At 32.6% G+C, this 15390-nt stretch overlaps 2 protein-coding genes across 2 annotated transcripts; both read left to right on the top strand.

The window, feature by feature from the left end:
* Positions 1-8240: 8240 nt before the first annotated feature.
* On the top strand, positions 8241-12003 carry LOC126664479 (protein ALTERED PHOSPHATE STARVATION RESPONSE 1). The gene is made up of 4 exons (XM_050356877.2): positions 8241-9568; positions 10192-10367; positions 10598-10821; positions 11055-12003. The coding sequence occupies exons 1-4, from the start codon at positions 8515-8517 to the stop codon at positions 11857-11859; spliced, it is 2259 nt and encodes a 752-aa protein (XP_050212834.1). The 5' UTR covers positions 8241-8514; the 3' UTR covers positions 11860-12003.
* A 1816-nt stretch (positions 12004-13819) lies between these two features.
* LOC126665520 (uncharacterized) lies at positions 13820-14319 on the top strand. The gene has a single exon (XM_050358338.2). The coding sequence runs from the start codon at positions 13870-13872 to the stop codon at positions 14200-14202; it is 333 nt and encodes a 110-aa protein (XP_050214295.1). The 5' UTR covers positions 13820-13869; the 3' UTR covers positions 14203-14319.
* Positions 14320-15390: the final 1071 nt, after the last annotated feature.

The following is a 15390-nucleotide window of genomic DNA, read 5'->3' as shown; positions in this document are numbered from 1 at the left end:
GATTAAAAATTGAATTAAAGTAGTTCAATTGATATAGGTTCATATCAGGTTTGCATCAGGTTGATTTTTAGTTTTATAGACTAGCAAATACATTTTAATTAAAAGAGTTATTCAATTTTATAATAAAAATAAAACAATCATAAAGGTCAGTTAGAATAAAAGTTCAAAAATAAAATTAAAAACCATCAAATTTGTAAAACCATATAAAAAGAATATCATAACAGAAAAAAAGGGAATGTCATTGTACTCCATTTAACTAAACCATTTTCAGGCATTTTATCAAACAATTTGCATACCGATTGACCACCACCTGATTTAATATAACAAACAAACCAACATACATCATTTAACAAAAGCTGCACCAAAACAAATTACTATAGAAACATTGGATGAATTTTTATAAATATCTTCTTCGATAATGAACTTAATATTATTAGCTATAATGACTTTTTAAAAAGACATCTCAAGAAAATATATAGAAAGACCTCTAACACTACTTTAACTAAAATTTCACTTGATTTATCATCCTCTATGACTCCATGAACATCATCCATTTTGATCTCATCCCTTTTTTGGTCACATTCACCACTACTTTCATCTTCTAAGCCTGCACTTCCTAATTCAACATCTCCCTCTTCATCTCCTGGCCAAAATACTCAATTTGGTCTTCAACTGCTAATCTCTGCAACTCATCTTATTCCATTGTGCGTAAATTAACACCATATTCATTTGTTAAAAAATTGAAGATATTGGCAGCCTATACTTTCATAACAAATTCAACTTCTAAAAATATGAATAATAAATAAATAAATCCGACAATACCTTCATCGTCGGCTGGTTTTCCCCGCTCCTTGAAACTGAATATAAAATTAATACAATTGTACATATTCGACTAACATATTCCCTTCTAAAATCAACAATACCTCCAATTCTGAGACTATTGTTCAATAATCCTCAACTGATGTTTCTCTATTTATATTACCTCGCGATTGATTGCAATAATAATAAATTAGTGGTTAATCATAAGAAAAAGGAGAAATTAGCTTTGATTTAGGGTAAGAAGATCGCATGATGCCGATGAATTGAAAACATGTGCGCCGATTCACTGTGTAGAGCAACTTCGCGAGGAAGGCGACACTCTGGTGGAAGATTGAGTGGTATCTCGCCGGCGCCACCGTGTAGAACGTGCCCACCTCATTTCTCTGTTTTACTGCTTATTTTCTGGACAAATGAAGCTCTGGCAATCAAATCTAGTCGTAATTTTGAAAGAAAGGTTGCTATAGCGAAGATGAACAAAACAATTTCTGAACACCGACCGCCGATCACCGATCACCGTCAATTGGACTTAAAACCAACCACACAGATAACTTAACTTATGAACTCTAATTCCTAAGTACTGAAGGGTAAAATAGAACTTATATTATATTGAGGTAGACTATGAAAACAAATTTTAAAAAATGAGAGATTGTTGCAAAAAACTAATTTCTGAGTCACTAACATAAAGTTTTCAGATTTTGGGTGATTCTATGTAATTTTCTCAAGGTAATTCACCCCCTCAACTTAGACACTAAATATTAAAGAACAAAGGATCACTTTACTCCCGAACTTGACATAAAGTATCAAAAACGTCCAAATTAACAAAATATTATCACTTTTACCCTGAATTTGTTAAAATTGTTACAAAACCCCCTCCCCCACTCTCACCTAAGAGAGTGAGATACACTCTCTGGTTTTAGTAGTGGTTTTTTTTTCCTAAGTGATTTTTAGTGGTAAAAAGTTTAAAATGATCCTAATTCTTTTAATATTGTATAAATTAGTCTATAATAATTTAAAAAAAAACATTTAATTTTAAAACCTTACATATCAAAATTATATTAACTAAAAAATACAAAGGATCTTTTTACTCTTTTTACAAAAAAAATTATTTTTTTTAAATTCTGATGGGCAGCTGCTCATCTTCAAACGAACCCTGATCTGGAAACCCAGATCTGGGTTCGTGAGAGACGAACAGGTTCGTCTCTTTGAGTTTATTTCTTGGTGGGGATGGCGTTTTGGGCGGTTATTGATGGGTTCGAGCGGTGGTTGATGGGTTTTTTGTGGTGGTTGATGGAGGAAGAGGAATAGTGGTGGTGGAGGTAGAAGAAAATGGGTTTTAGATTGACTAGGGTTAAATATTTAATTAGATTAAGTTAATTAGGGTTAATTAGAATTAATTATTTTAAGTTTAAAATCTCACTCTCCAATTAAGGTGCCACATCAGCATAGGGGTGTCTTTAAACCGGTTTTGCCAAGTTCAGGGTAAAAGTGATACGGTTTTGCTAATTTTGACGTTTTTGATACTTTGTGCCAAATTCGGGGGGTAAAGTGATCCTTTGTTCATATATTAAAAAAGTCATTTTGAAAGCTTTTGGATCAAACTAATACGCAACTTGCGTTTTTTAATCGAAAACATATAAAAGAAAGAGTGGAGATATAACCGCCTAAACTATGTAAACCGGATCAATTCACCCTTCATTCTCACCGGCAACCGCTTTAATTGACCATCACCGCCGCACCCATCGAATCCGCGCCGAAAAAAAATCCAGCAGCCACCATTCACTTCAAGAATTTTTTTCCGACAAATTTGTTCTTTTGAAGAACATATATCAGTTGTGAAGAACATATCTGCTGGAAAAAAATTCGACTACCGGAAAAAAAATTGGTAGCGGCTTGTCGATGGTATTCGGTGGGTGGAGGGATAAATAAATTATATAAAATTCCTAAGTTCTTTTGGCTAATAGGTTCAAAAACTACCGACCTTTACTTTAGATTTTTTTAAAGCCAAATTACCAAAAAAGGACTAACTTTTCATGAAAGTTTCACAAACGTCCAAACCTTTTAATTTTATCCAATTGATCCTGAAACGCATGATTTCGTTTCAATAATATCCAATTATGTAATTTTGCTCATGTGGCATGCAACACATCAGTAATAGGAAGTCACGTGCCACATTTATGTTTTATTTCTTTATAGTGTTAAAGGGGATGGTCGGAAAATAAATTTTTTGTGTATTTTTTTTATAAAGGGTGTTTTTTATTAATATGTTAAAATTCATAACAAAAATATGTCTGTTAAAAACGTCTTTTATCTTGATTGGATTTGAAGCTCTACTATTTTTTGGATTTGTTTTTCAATGTTAATGAAAAGGCTTAATCACCAAAAAATGTCAAACCTATACGTCTTGTGTCAATTATAGCCAAACCTTTAAAAATCACCAGATTTAGTCAAACCTTATATGTTATGTTTCTTTTTTAGCCATTTTTGAATCGAACCAGTTTTTTTGACACCGTGTCATCCACGTCATCGCCAACTAAGCAATTGGCTGACATGGCAGCTGAAATATTTAAATAAGGTTTGGCTATAACTGACACAAAAGAAATAGGTTTGGTATTTTTCGGTGAATAAACCTAATTTTAAATTTAAATAATTAAATGATTAATTATATTATAATAAAATTCATATATATGTAAAAAAATAATATTTTTATTTAACGTTAATTAAAATTAATCTATTTTTTTACTAAATTTAATTAATTCTAATAATTTTTTTACATATTTGATGGATATATAATTAATTTAAATTCTATTAAAAACAAAAAATGTCATATTCATCTTAATTTTTTTTTTAAAAATTCAGTCGTCGGTTCGTTGACACCGCCGCCGTTTGAGACCCAATTGTTCGTCTTCTAACGAACAATCTGAGAGTAATATACACAACAAACATACGACAATGTTCATTATTCAACTATACACACATAAACATAGAAATAATCACTGATTATACTGTTTATTTAAAGTACGAATGTAATTTTTTTCTCATCTTTTTCTTTAAAAGTGAAGCTCATTGTGGTGTAATCAATATATATCATGATGTTTATAAGCATAAACGCATATGTTATTTTACTCGGTATAGCCAAAAACTTACCTTAATTTACACATAACTATTTTATTTATTATCTAAATCCAATCATAACAAGATCTCAACAACATTAAAAATAATAAATCAAGTTCAAAATCATCATGAACATTAAACATTTTCACCAAATTTAATTCAACATTAATTCCTAAGTAATACATTAATTTATTTTTTAATTACATATTCGTTAAAATATATTATAATATAAATTTATTAGATTTAATTAGGTTTAATAAAAAATTAAAATTAATTTTAATTAGTGTTAAATATGAAATATTAATTATTTTAAAATATATATAAATTTTATAATTAATTTACTAATTATAAAATTTAAAAATTGGTTTGAATTTAAAATTAGGTTTATTCGCAAAAAAAATACCAAACCTATTTCTTTTGTGTCAGTTATAGCCAAATCTTATTTAAATATTTCAGCTGCCATGTCAGCCAATTGCTTAGTTGGCGGTGACGTGGATGACACGGTGTCAAAAAAAAACGGTTCCATTCAAAAATGGGTAAAAAAGAAACATAACATATAAGATTTGGCTAATTCTGATGATTTTTAAAGGTTTGGCTATAATTGACACAAGACGTATAGGTTTGACATTTTTTGGTGATTAAGCCTAATGAAAAATTATTAAATTGAAAATAAAAAATATCTTTTCTTACTATAAATTGTGTTTATATTTATACAAGTAATCTTTTATGCACTTAATTGACTTTATTGTTTGGTATAACTTATAAGGAAAAATCTACTTTTTAGTACTTGTCTGATAAATACTGGAATTATTCATGTAAGAATGGCCTTGAACATGGATATGCATTGTCTAATTAATTACGTTAATTCATCTTATATAAGTGATGGGTCAACTAAGAAAAACATATATACTATTGAATACATACAACATATATCTACTATTGATTGTTGTATGTTATTGAGTACATACAAAATATATCTACTATTGATTGTTGTATGCTTAAAATTAGGAGAAATTTGTAGATAGACCGAGTCTACCATGTCATCTGTTGACTAAAACACTCATAATACAACACCTCATTAAAATGATGGTAATATTGTAATATCATCATTAAGATTTGAATGTATTTATTGGACAACTACTATGACATTGCCATCATTTTAATGAAGTGTTGTATTATGAGTGGCTTAATCTACAAATGACGTGGTAGACTCGGTCTATCTAAGAATTTCTCTAAAATTAGACGACTAAATCTAAGTTATTAAATTTAATGCATCTAAATTACTAAATCAAATTAATTAAATAGGCAAAACTAATTTTTTTACAAAAGCAACATACCGACAACGCGTGTAATTTTTTTTTTTATGATACGCGACTCATATACTTAACAATGACGTATAAATTCTGTAAGGACGTTTGTTTTCCACTTTGCAATGTTTTAAAGGTTAAATTCATCTTATTCCTCTACAAAATCATTATAGAAAACTTTCTAATCCAATTAAACCAACCATGAACAGCTAGATATTTAGATCAAAATATCAAAGCTTCATAGTCATACTGTTGGGATTTCTTCAGACCATAGTCGACTCCGACTCTTTAATTCATGACTTGTCATAATACTACATATTTGGCCACGACTTGTTGCACTGCCCATTGTTGGCCCTTGTTATATAAAGGAAATGAATCTAAAGCTACTACCACACATAATAATTTGGTGATTTTAACTGTATTCTTCTAGTCAGAGCTTAGGATTTTATTTCTCAGCACTTCATTTTCCTTAATTGTATGGTCATGTTACTTTGGCCGTAACATGATGCATTACAACATTTTTATTAAGAGTTGTTGAAACTCAAGTTCCGGTCATCAATAAATATACTGAAAATGTTGTTATGTTTGTTTCTTAGCGATATGGAAAAGAGTTGTCGAAACTCAAGGTTGCTATGAAGCCGAGATGAGAATAAGTGCATGTTTTGTTCTTCCTGGTAAGTGTTTTAAATATAATAGCAATATTAATATTGTTTCCAGTTTTTCTCTTAATAATTGAAATATGTTGGCTTTAAATGCTTTGGGAACAAGATAATGCAATGCTCGGATGATTTGATTTTTTTTAAGTTTGGCATACTAGGAATATGAGTTTCTAGAGACTAAATGTGTATCCTCATATATGTTGGTATATGGGTCGGGTCGCCCATAACGGATTGATCCGAATCCAATTACATATTTGGATTTATATGGGTTTGCACGGAAGAGTGTTGCAACCTTTGATGAAAACTTGCAACTCCATGAAAGATGGTAACTTAATGGAAAGTTACATCTATTCATGACACCCATTATATGTTTATATATACATGTAGTGATACTACATAGAACTAACTTTGAATCATAAGAAAATCTCTCTCAAAATATACACAATTAAAGAGTACATTAGGTGGTGAACATAAGTATTTTTTATTGTGAAAAGTGCAATAATCAATCAAACTTGTGAAATCGACAAGAGGTATGTGTAGAGCGATCCTATTTAATTTCCGTATATTCCAACATTATATAGTAACTAAGATTTCAGATGAAATATGTATAATTTTTATAACAATATCAACTTTGCTTAGTTATTTCATATTTCAATTTGGAATTGGGATCTTAAATTTAAATGTTCATTATTATTCTTATTCTGTTTCCAAGCTTTTGGAATTTTCAACGTTGCACTGTTAATTTCGGGTAATTAATCCCGAAGATCACTGAACTTTCGAGTTTTTTCATTTCAGTCACTATTTTTCTTTTCATTTTGATCACCGAACTTTTATTTTTTTTCATTTTGGTATTTTCCGGCCAAAAATGCTTAGGTGGCAGTTAGAATTAATTTTTTTTAACCTGAAAAGTTGCTATATATGCATTATTTGATCCAAAAAGTCATTTTCAAATTGAAATTATGTATTTGTGATAAATTTTCAAAGTAAAACTTGTAAAATCCGGATGTCACATGTCAAATTCCGGCTGCCACCTAAGCATTTTTGGCCTGAAATACCAAAATGAAAAAAAATGAAAGTTCAGTGATCGAAATGGAAAAAAAAATAGTTTAGTGACTGAAATGAAAAAATTCGAAAGTTCAGTAATCTTAAGGATCAATTACCATTAGTTCCTCTAATTCTTGGCATCGTCAACTTTATCAGGAAATGGTTCCTTAAAGATATATTCTGATCAAGGTTAATCAAGTACCACGACTTGTACTTGGGAGATGGTTGATTTTGGCATTTGACAAACAGGAACCTCTAACGGACGTAAATTGTGATGGTTTCTTCGGCAGAAAAGGAAGTTTTCTTAATGGATGGTGTTTCTGCATTTATTTTTCGGTGTTGCGACCTTGGTGGTAACAAAAGTAAACATGTAACGTACATTAAATTAAACTCGTCGAAATGGTGATGCTTTTTCTTGGTTCAAGAATAGCATGCCTCTAATCTTAGCGCAATATTCATTACGGCTTTGATGTATCATGTTGTTCCTATTATTCTCGCTAAAATCAGTCTAGTTTCTTAAATTTTGACAACTTTGGTTACCTTAATGTGAAAGTTGATGCTGACCTTTGTGTATAGTAGGAGACAACAAACACAACCAGTTGCTAGTTTGTTTTGAAGCAAACATTTCAACAACTTTTGGGCCGAAAGGTTGATGGGTTGGTTATGTTAGTTGGTCTATTTAGGCCATCATTATCACGTGATCTTAGAAAATGACATTACTCAATTTGGCAAAACTGCACAACTTAACAATGATAATCTCAACATGGTGTTAATCATTTTGTTATTATAGTAACTTATTTGTAAATTAATATAACTATTACTCAATTAGAAAACTTTTTGAATTTTCTCATATTGAGACAATATATTAAGTTTATTTAAAAATGGAATGAAATGAATTTTAGATGAATAGAATTGTACTAGATAAGGGATTAGTTATTTTTTCCGACCTATTTTTCCAAAAGATGAGTTCATACGTGATGAAATCCTTGAAAATACGGTATGCAAATTGCCGTTTTTAGCTTAATTTTCTCGATTATTTTGTAAAATTCTAGAATATACAGATGTTTGTGAAAATACATTGAATTACCAATGTTTATCACCCCCATAAAAAACAAAAGAAAAATTCCAAAAGACTATTGTGCCCGACAATATCAGTGCAACTTTGGGAAAACCTAAACCATAAAACGACGTAGTATTGCCTCAAAAAATGTGACCGTTAATTTACAAATCCAGACTAAGGACACGTGTAATAAAAGGAAAGCGAGTTCACTCCAGTTGTCCGCTCGCGGCGAGTAGGCACTCAAAATAGAACGATGGGCCATTTTTCTCTGAAACACTGCACGCACCTCTCTGTACTAGCTTGGCTCTATCTTCAACCTCCATTAACATGTCTTCCACTACCAAAACCCTTCATTTCTGTAATCAAAAAAGTAATCTTTATTCAATAACACTCTAAATACAGTATTTTTTTTTCTAGTGTTGAGCTACCAAAACCAAACCACCACCCACTAAACTTAAACCATCGAAACCAAATAAAGAAGCCGGCTTTTAGACTGGTTATTAGATTTGAAGAAATGGGGTGTGCTCAGTCTAAGGTGGACAATGAGGAATCAGTGTCGAGATGTAAAGAGAGGAAGATTTTAATGAAAGAAGCTGTTTCAGCAAGAAATGGTTTTGCTTCGGCTCATTCTGGTTTCACAATCTCACTTAAAAACACTGGCGCTGCTCTTAGTGACTATGCTCAGGGTGAAGTTCAAGACTTTCACCATCTTCACCAACAGATACAGCCTTCTGCTGATTCTATTTCTCCTCCTCCGCCTCCGCCTCCGCCTCCTCCGTCTATGGAGAGCTTTCCTCCACCTCCTCCGCTCCCTAATTTCTCTCCTAGCCCCATCAAGCGTGCGTTGAGTATGCCTGAGATTCCCTTGACGCAGAAAGTTGAAGGCGATCACATTGCTACTGTAGAAGAGGAAGATGAAGAAGAAGAAGAAGAGGAGGAGGATGGAGATGAATTGGATCATCACAGGGGTAGAAATGGGAATGTTGAGAGTGATGTTATTAGTAAGAATAAAGGTTTAAGCAGGTCGCAGAGAGGTCCGGCTAATGGGAAAGTGGGATCGGAGGTAGCTTCTGCAGTGCCGCCAATGCCGGAGGTGAAAAACATGGCTTGGGATTATTTCTTCATGGTGGATAATATTCCTGGGCCGTCTTTAGAATCTGAAGATAGTAATGGTGTGCACAAAAACGTGAGTGATTTTGGTAGAGTTGGTAATGGGGGCGTTGGATTTGGTGGTATTCAGAATCATGTTGCTAGTGATATTGATGAATTTGAGCCCAAGACGCCGGAGAAAGCGGCTGAACATGTGGCGGCAGCCTCGACAACAGGGGAGGAGGTAGAGGTGGAGGTGGGGCAGAAGGACAATCAGCAAATTGGCCATGCGAAAACAGTTCCTGCTGATTTTAGGATGGCTGGGAAGAAGGTGATTTCTGTTCCTAGTGTTGATTTGATGCAGGTTCTGAAAGAGATTGATGATCATTTTCTTAAGGCATCTGAGAGTGCACAAGAGGTTTCCAAAATGCTTGAGACTACTCGCTTGCATTATCATTCCAATTTTGCAGACAATAGAGGTAACCGTTTTCTAATTTTGATTTACTCTAGTTTGAATTTTACCTTTTATTGTTTTTTTTAATGCTTGTTTGACTATAAAACTTGAATCCGAAGGAAAATATCGATTATTACATAGGTTCTTGCATACTTCCAAATTCTTTTTGTTGGTCTATGACAAAGTTTAAGAAAGCTTGGAACTTCAGCTTTTTTAATAGACAAACATGTTAGTTACTTATAATAAGAAAATTGAAGCTTAAAGATTGGTACTTTTTTGTGTTATAGATTGTTGTGGACATCTGGAATCTGTTAAATCCAATTGACAGTTTTTTTTGCTTTGTATATCTTCAGTGTTTTCAACAAATTTTTTATTGTTGAATTTAGATATCCTGCTTTACTCTTTTCAAAAGCAAAAAAGTTTGTTTTTTTTTTAACAAAAAAATTGACCTTTTATTTAATATAGCACAAAGGAAAAAAATTATATATGCCACAATTTGCATATCAGAGAGGGTGTCCATTGTTTAGCTAAAGAAGTGGGAATCATGTTCTTGAAAGTGTTTTAACTCGAGTTTTTGTTCAAATCGTAGTGTGGGTCTGTTGCAAAAGTCTTTTCTTTTGTGCTAAAGGTTCATTCTTAAGCTTGCAGGATATGTGGATCATTCGGCTAGAGTTATGCGTGTCATCACATGGAATAGGTCATTTAGAGGTGTACCCAATGGTGAAGTTGGTAAGGATGAACTTGATTCTGAAGATTATGAGACTCACGCTACTGTTTTGGATAAGTTATTAGCATGGGAGAAAAAACTCTATGATGAAGTCAAGGTATATCGCAGTTTGTTCGATTTTTCTGTTTGTTTTTTGTCTGCAGATGCCATTTTCTCAGTGCCGTTAGTTATGCTTCTTAGTCTTACAGAATCCGAGTTTTTTAATTTCATAAATGGTTAATGCTTTTTGGTGAAATCCAATGGTGCTGAAGCTTGTTCTTTCTTTTTATGTACTGTTTTAGAGGCACATATGTTGATTCCTATTGACGTGTGTTTCATATTAACTAGCAAGGGGAGCTTATGAAGCATGAGTACAGGAAGAAAGTTAATCTGCTGAATAAGCAGAAGAAGCGTGGTGCCAGTGCCGAATCTTTAGAAAAAACAAAAGCTGCTGTAAGTCATCTGCACACGAGATATATAGTTGACATGCAGTCCATGGATTCAACTGTTTCGGAAGTCAATGATATTCGTGACAAGCAGTTGTATCCAAAACTTGTTGATCTTGTTGACGGGTATGTTCAATTTAGGAATTGGAATTGAGAACTGAAAGCTCTTCTTTGTTAATGATGCGAATTTTTTTATTATTCTAATATGATTGGTATGTGGTTGTTTTAATTGTGGAGACCATAAATAAATATCATATTTATATGTGTTTTTATATGTTATCGAGTATACTTTTCGTCATTTCAATATTTATGTTTTCGTACAATTAACCATGGCTGTATCTCTCATCTCCATTATGCAGGACAGCGAAAATGTGGGCAAGCATGCGTGTACATCACGACAGCCAGCTGAAGATTGTTACAGACCTTAAGTCCCTTGATGTTATCCACGCTGTCAAGGAAACTACAATTCAACACCATGCTCGCACCAAACAAATTTATAATGTGGTACAAGAATGGCATTCACAATTTGACAAGCTTGTGAGCTATCAAAAACAGTATATTCAAATTCTGAATAGCTGGTTGAAGTTAAACCTAATCCCGATAGAAAGCAGCTTAAAAGAGAGAGTATCATCCCCGCCAAAAGCTCCAAATCCGCCCATCCTAGCCCTCCTCCATTTGTGGCATGACTCTTTAGAAAAGCTTCCGGATGAGGTTGCAAAATCCGCTATCTCGTCATTTGCAGCTGTTATAAAAACCATAGAACTACATCAAGAAGAAGAGATGAAGCTGAAGGAGAAGTGCGATGAAACCAGAAAAGAGTTCCTCCGAAAAAGTCAAGCATTTGATGACTGGTATCAAAAACACATGCAGCGCAGAAACCCAACTGATGAAAATGAAGCTGATAGAGGCGATGATGCAAATCTGAAAGATCCAGTAACCGAGAGGCAATTTGTTGTGGATAGCTTGAAGAAGAAATTGGAAGAAGAAGTTGAAGCTCATCAAAGACATTGCCTTCAAGTGAGAGAGAAATCACTCGGAAGTTTAAAGATTCGCCTGCCTGAGCTATTTCGTGCAATGTCAGACTATGCTCATGCCTGTTCCGATGCTTATGAGAAATTGACGGCCCTCGCTCACTCGCAGAATTCAGCTCGTGGACATCCATAATAATGTAAGCTCTGTTCAGTTAGTAAATTAATCCTTTCAACTTGAACCCTAGCCAACTGTAGGTTACGTCCCAGACTATATATATATATTGGTAGGATGTTGAATATATTTATTTCTTCTTGTATGGAAAATTTTCTGCTTTTATATTGCTTTACCTAATGCATATATGCTATGTATGTTGCGCTGGAATAAAAACGGTAAAAAAATACATTTCAGAAATATTTTTGGAAATGGAAATTAAATGTTAACATGTAGGAGTCCATAAGTATTAAATGTAGCATATCCGGTGATTAAAAAATAGGACCGAGCCGGCTGATTTATCTGAGAACCGACAGCTGTCCATTTAAACGGACTTTAAAACCGGAAATCTGGTTGCACTGGATTGGGCCGGAAGAACCAGACTAAATCAGTGATTGAACCGAGTGCCGAACCATTGTTGAACCTGCAATTGGATCATAAACTGTATCCAAATTTTATTTTATTCATAATTATCGGAAACCGCGAACTGGTTTGTCTTTTAAAACCTTGCGTATATATAAAAGTGTGAATGTTGTGCGCATGCTGAAGGCGTCAAATGCGACCTTTGTATTGTACTTTTTAGGGGGTGTAAATGAGATGAGTAAGCCGAGCTCGAATTATGCCGAGCTCGAGATCAAACGCCATCCGAGCTATTCGAGCTCGAGTTCAATAAAAATTTATTAAATTTAATGTTCAAAAGTACAAATAAATTAATATATTAAAAAATAAATTATTGTTTTATTTGTGTAAAAGGTTCATTTAGCCTCATTTATGTTCCCGACTCTTACAAGCCTTTTTAATTAATATTCGAGTTTCGCTGGCTCGTCAATATCGAATAACATGCAAGTAACACAGATCCTCGTTATACAAATTCTCCGTGATCGTGGTCAGCCATCATAGTACTTATGTTTTAAAATTGTATAATTAGTGATTTCATAAATGAAAATTGTATGTATTAAAGTTGTGATACTATAAGAAAATGTAGAATTTTAAAGCACACGCCGCTCGCAAAAGTAGACTTTCGGCGGTTGTAATCTGACTTTTGTCTGTATATTTTTTTGAATTCATTAAATAACATTGGCTGTGAGCAGCTGATGTGGGTCATCAAAGGATAACCCCTCGAGAGATTTGACTAAATAGTAAATACATTATACATGTTTTCTTACTTGATGGCTCTCACTTAATTCAATTAATCACTGCTGCTCTTCACTAATTCAATAGCTCTTGGTCTTTCATTTTTATGTGGTTTAATTGCTTTAAGAATCACAAACTTTAAACATGAACTTTTAATATTAGCAATGTCGGACACCAACTTTCGAATTTTTACAATTCAAAACGCTGATCAATTTTCCGCCAAAGAAATGCTAATGTAAACGTCGGAGCAATATTTATTTCGGTGTCCACGTCGGTGTTTTTTTGACGGAAAATTGAACGGTGTTCTAAATTGCAAAATAATAATAAATCATGTATTAGATTGCCAAAATTAAAAGTTCGTATTAAAATTGCAAAACACGCTAAAATTCGTGATTTTTAAAGCAATTATTTATCTTTAAAAATGCTCATTTTAATAATTTGTTCTTGTAAAAAGATGTCGTTTTTGTGTTCTTTTATCTTTGTATTTTCTGTTTTCATGGTTGTTGATTGTAGAGTTGATCACTTGAATCTTTCAATAAAAAATAAAATTAGAACAATATTCATTTTACCACTAAATTATGTCTGGTGTTACAACTACTTAAATCCAGTCTAACAAAAATTGTTAATTCTGAACAGAGCTAATCCAATTTCACCATAAAATTAAATAATAAACCAATTTCTTACAGTCTAAATCAAAATAATATAAAAACCTTTCAAATAAGGAAATATTATATTATCCACATCATTAAGTCACATGTAATTAGTTACATAATCTTATATTTAAAACCCTCTAACATGATGACTCTTCCAAATAAATACTCAAACTTGACCATTTCTCATTCTCAACAATCTTCTTCAATGGAGCTTAGCCTCAAGAAATGGCGAAACTCTTCGTATAAAGAAACCGTTCATCTCGGCAGGAACCGCTCGCGACGACGACACGAGCACGAAGCTGATGATAGTAAGTGGAAATGGAATAAGTTGTGGAGAAAATTCAACAGGAAAATATTTAGTGCTCCTGTTATATTGCAAGCTTCTTATGATCCTGATGAATATTCTCAGAATTTTGATCAAGGAACCGGGCGGACGGAACCTGATAATCTTTCGAGATCGTTCTCTGCTAGATATGCTGATCCTTCTAGATTGATTTTGATCAAGAATACTAGTGTTAGATATGTTAGAGGAATTTGATCGTGATGATCATGATTATTATTTTATTTATTTGTGTCTTTTGAAGCAAATATTCAAGCTTAATGTTCATAATAACTGCAATTTTTTGTTCTTGTTTCATAAGTTTTTCTTTAGTTATCTTTTAATTCTTGCTGTGTTAGTTAGTTTGTTGGTTTGATCTTGATATGCATTTAAGATAATAATTTTGATTAAATAAGACTAAAAATGTATTATTGAGTCAGTATACGATTACAGAATATGCAGAATAACTAAAAGGAACTGTGTTATGTATAATTATGAGATGATTTATAAATTACTATTATTTTGGTTACAACTCATAGGTTTTATGTCATTTTCTTTTTCAATTTAAGAATAATTGACTAATGACATTATGATATTTTCTCCAGCTCTACTCTCTTTTATTAAATTCTGATTACTGGAGACGGAACTAAGGGCAGCCGGGCGTTCAACTGCCAGTTATCGCCGGTCTCCTTTAATTATCTTACCCCGCTCTTGTTTTCAGTCACTTGTCGTTTTCCTTCTCTCATACGTAGTGTGTTTTTATTTTCTGATTTCATCACTGCTCCGCTATGTTTTTAGTTTTAAACATTAAATAAAAATTAAAGCTGAAATATATTCTAATTGTCCCAATTACTCTGCGTTCTGTACAAGTAGATCAAGATGCTTTATGTTTTACTATTCTCACGTGGGAGACAAAATCATGGAAGCATTGCAGTTTCATGTTCTGCCCATTTATCTAAAGATTGCAATTCTTTTACTAATTGGATTCTTTATGACATTAAATTTGATGAAACAAATTCTGAATTTAACAATCCAAAATGAAACATTTTTGAGGTATTTACATTATATAATAATGTTGTAGAAACTGCAAGTCCTGATGATTTCTGAGCCTGAGGAATACATGTTAAAATTGTTTTAAGTTAGTATTTTTTTTCATTTCCGAGCTTTAATATGTGCCCTCTAATGGATACATGTAGGAATGCAAAAGGCAGATCAAACTGAGTAACCAAATCGAACTGACAAATTCGATTTCATTAGAAGTTATAACACAACTCAAATTAATTGATTGGATTCGATTTTGAAAATAAATATTGTGTACATTTATAGTACAAACCAAATTGAAAAAATGAACCATCCCAACAGAACATCATGACTATGATTTCATGAATGCTTGCTAGAGTTATGCGT

The sequence above is a fragment of the Mercurialis annua genome, linkage group LG1-X (assembly GCF_937616625.2).
Source record: "Mercurialis annua linkage group LG1-X, ddMerAnnu1.2, whole genome shotgun sequence".
Taxonomy (NCBI): domain Eukaryota; kingdom Viridiplantae; phylum Streptophyta; class Magnoliopsida; order Malpighiales; family Euphorbiaceae; genus Mercurialis; species Mercurialis annua.
The sequence above is the reverse complement of the archived record's forward strand: the minus strand, read 5'-3'. Positions and strand labels throughout refer to the sequence as shown.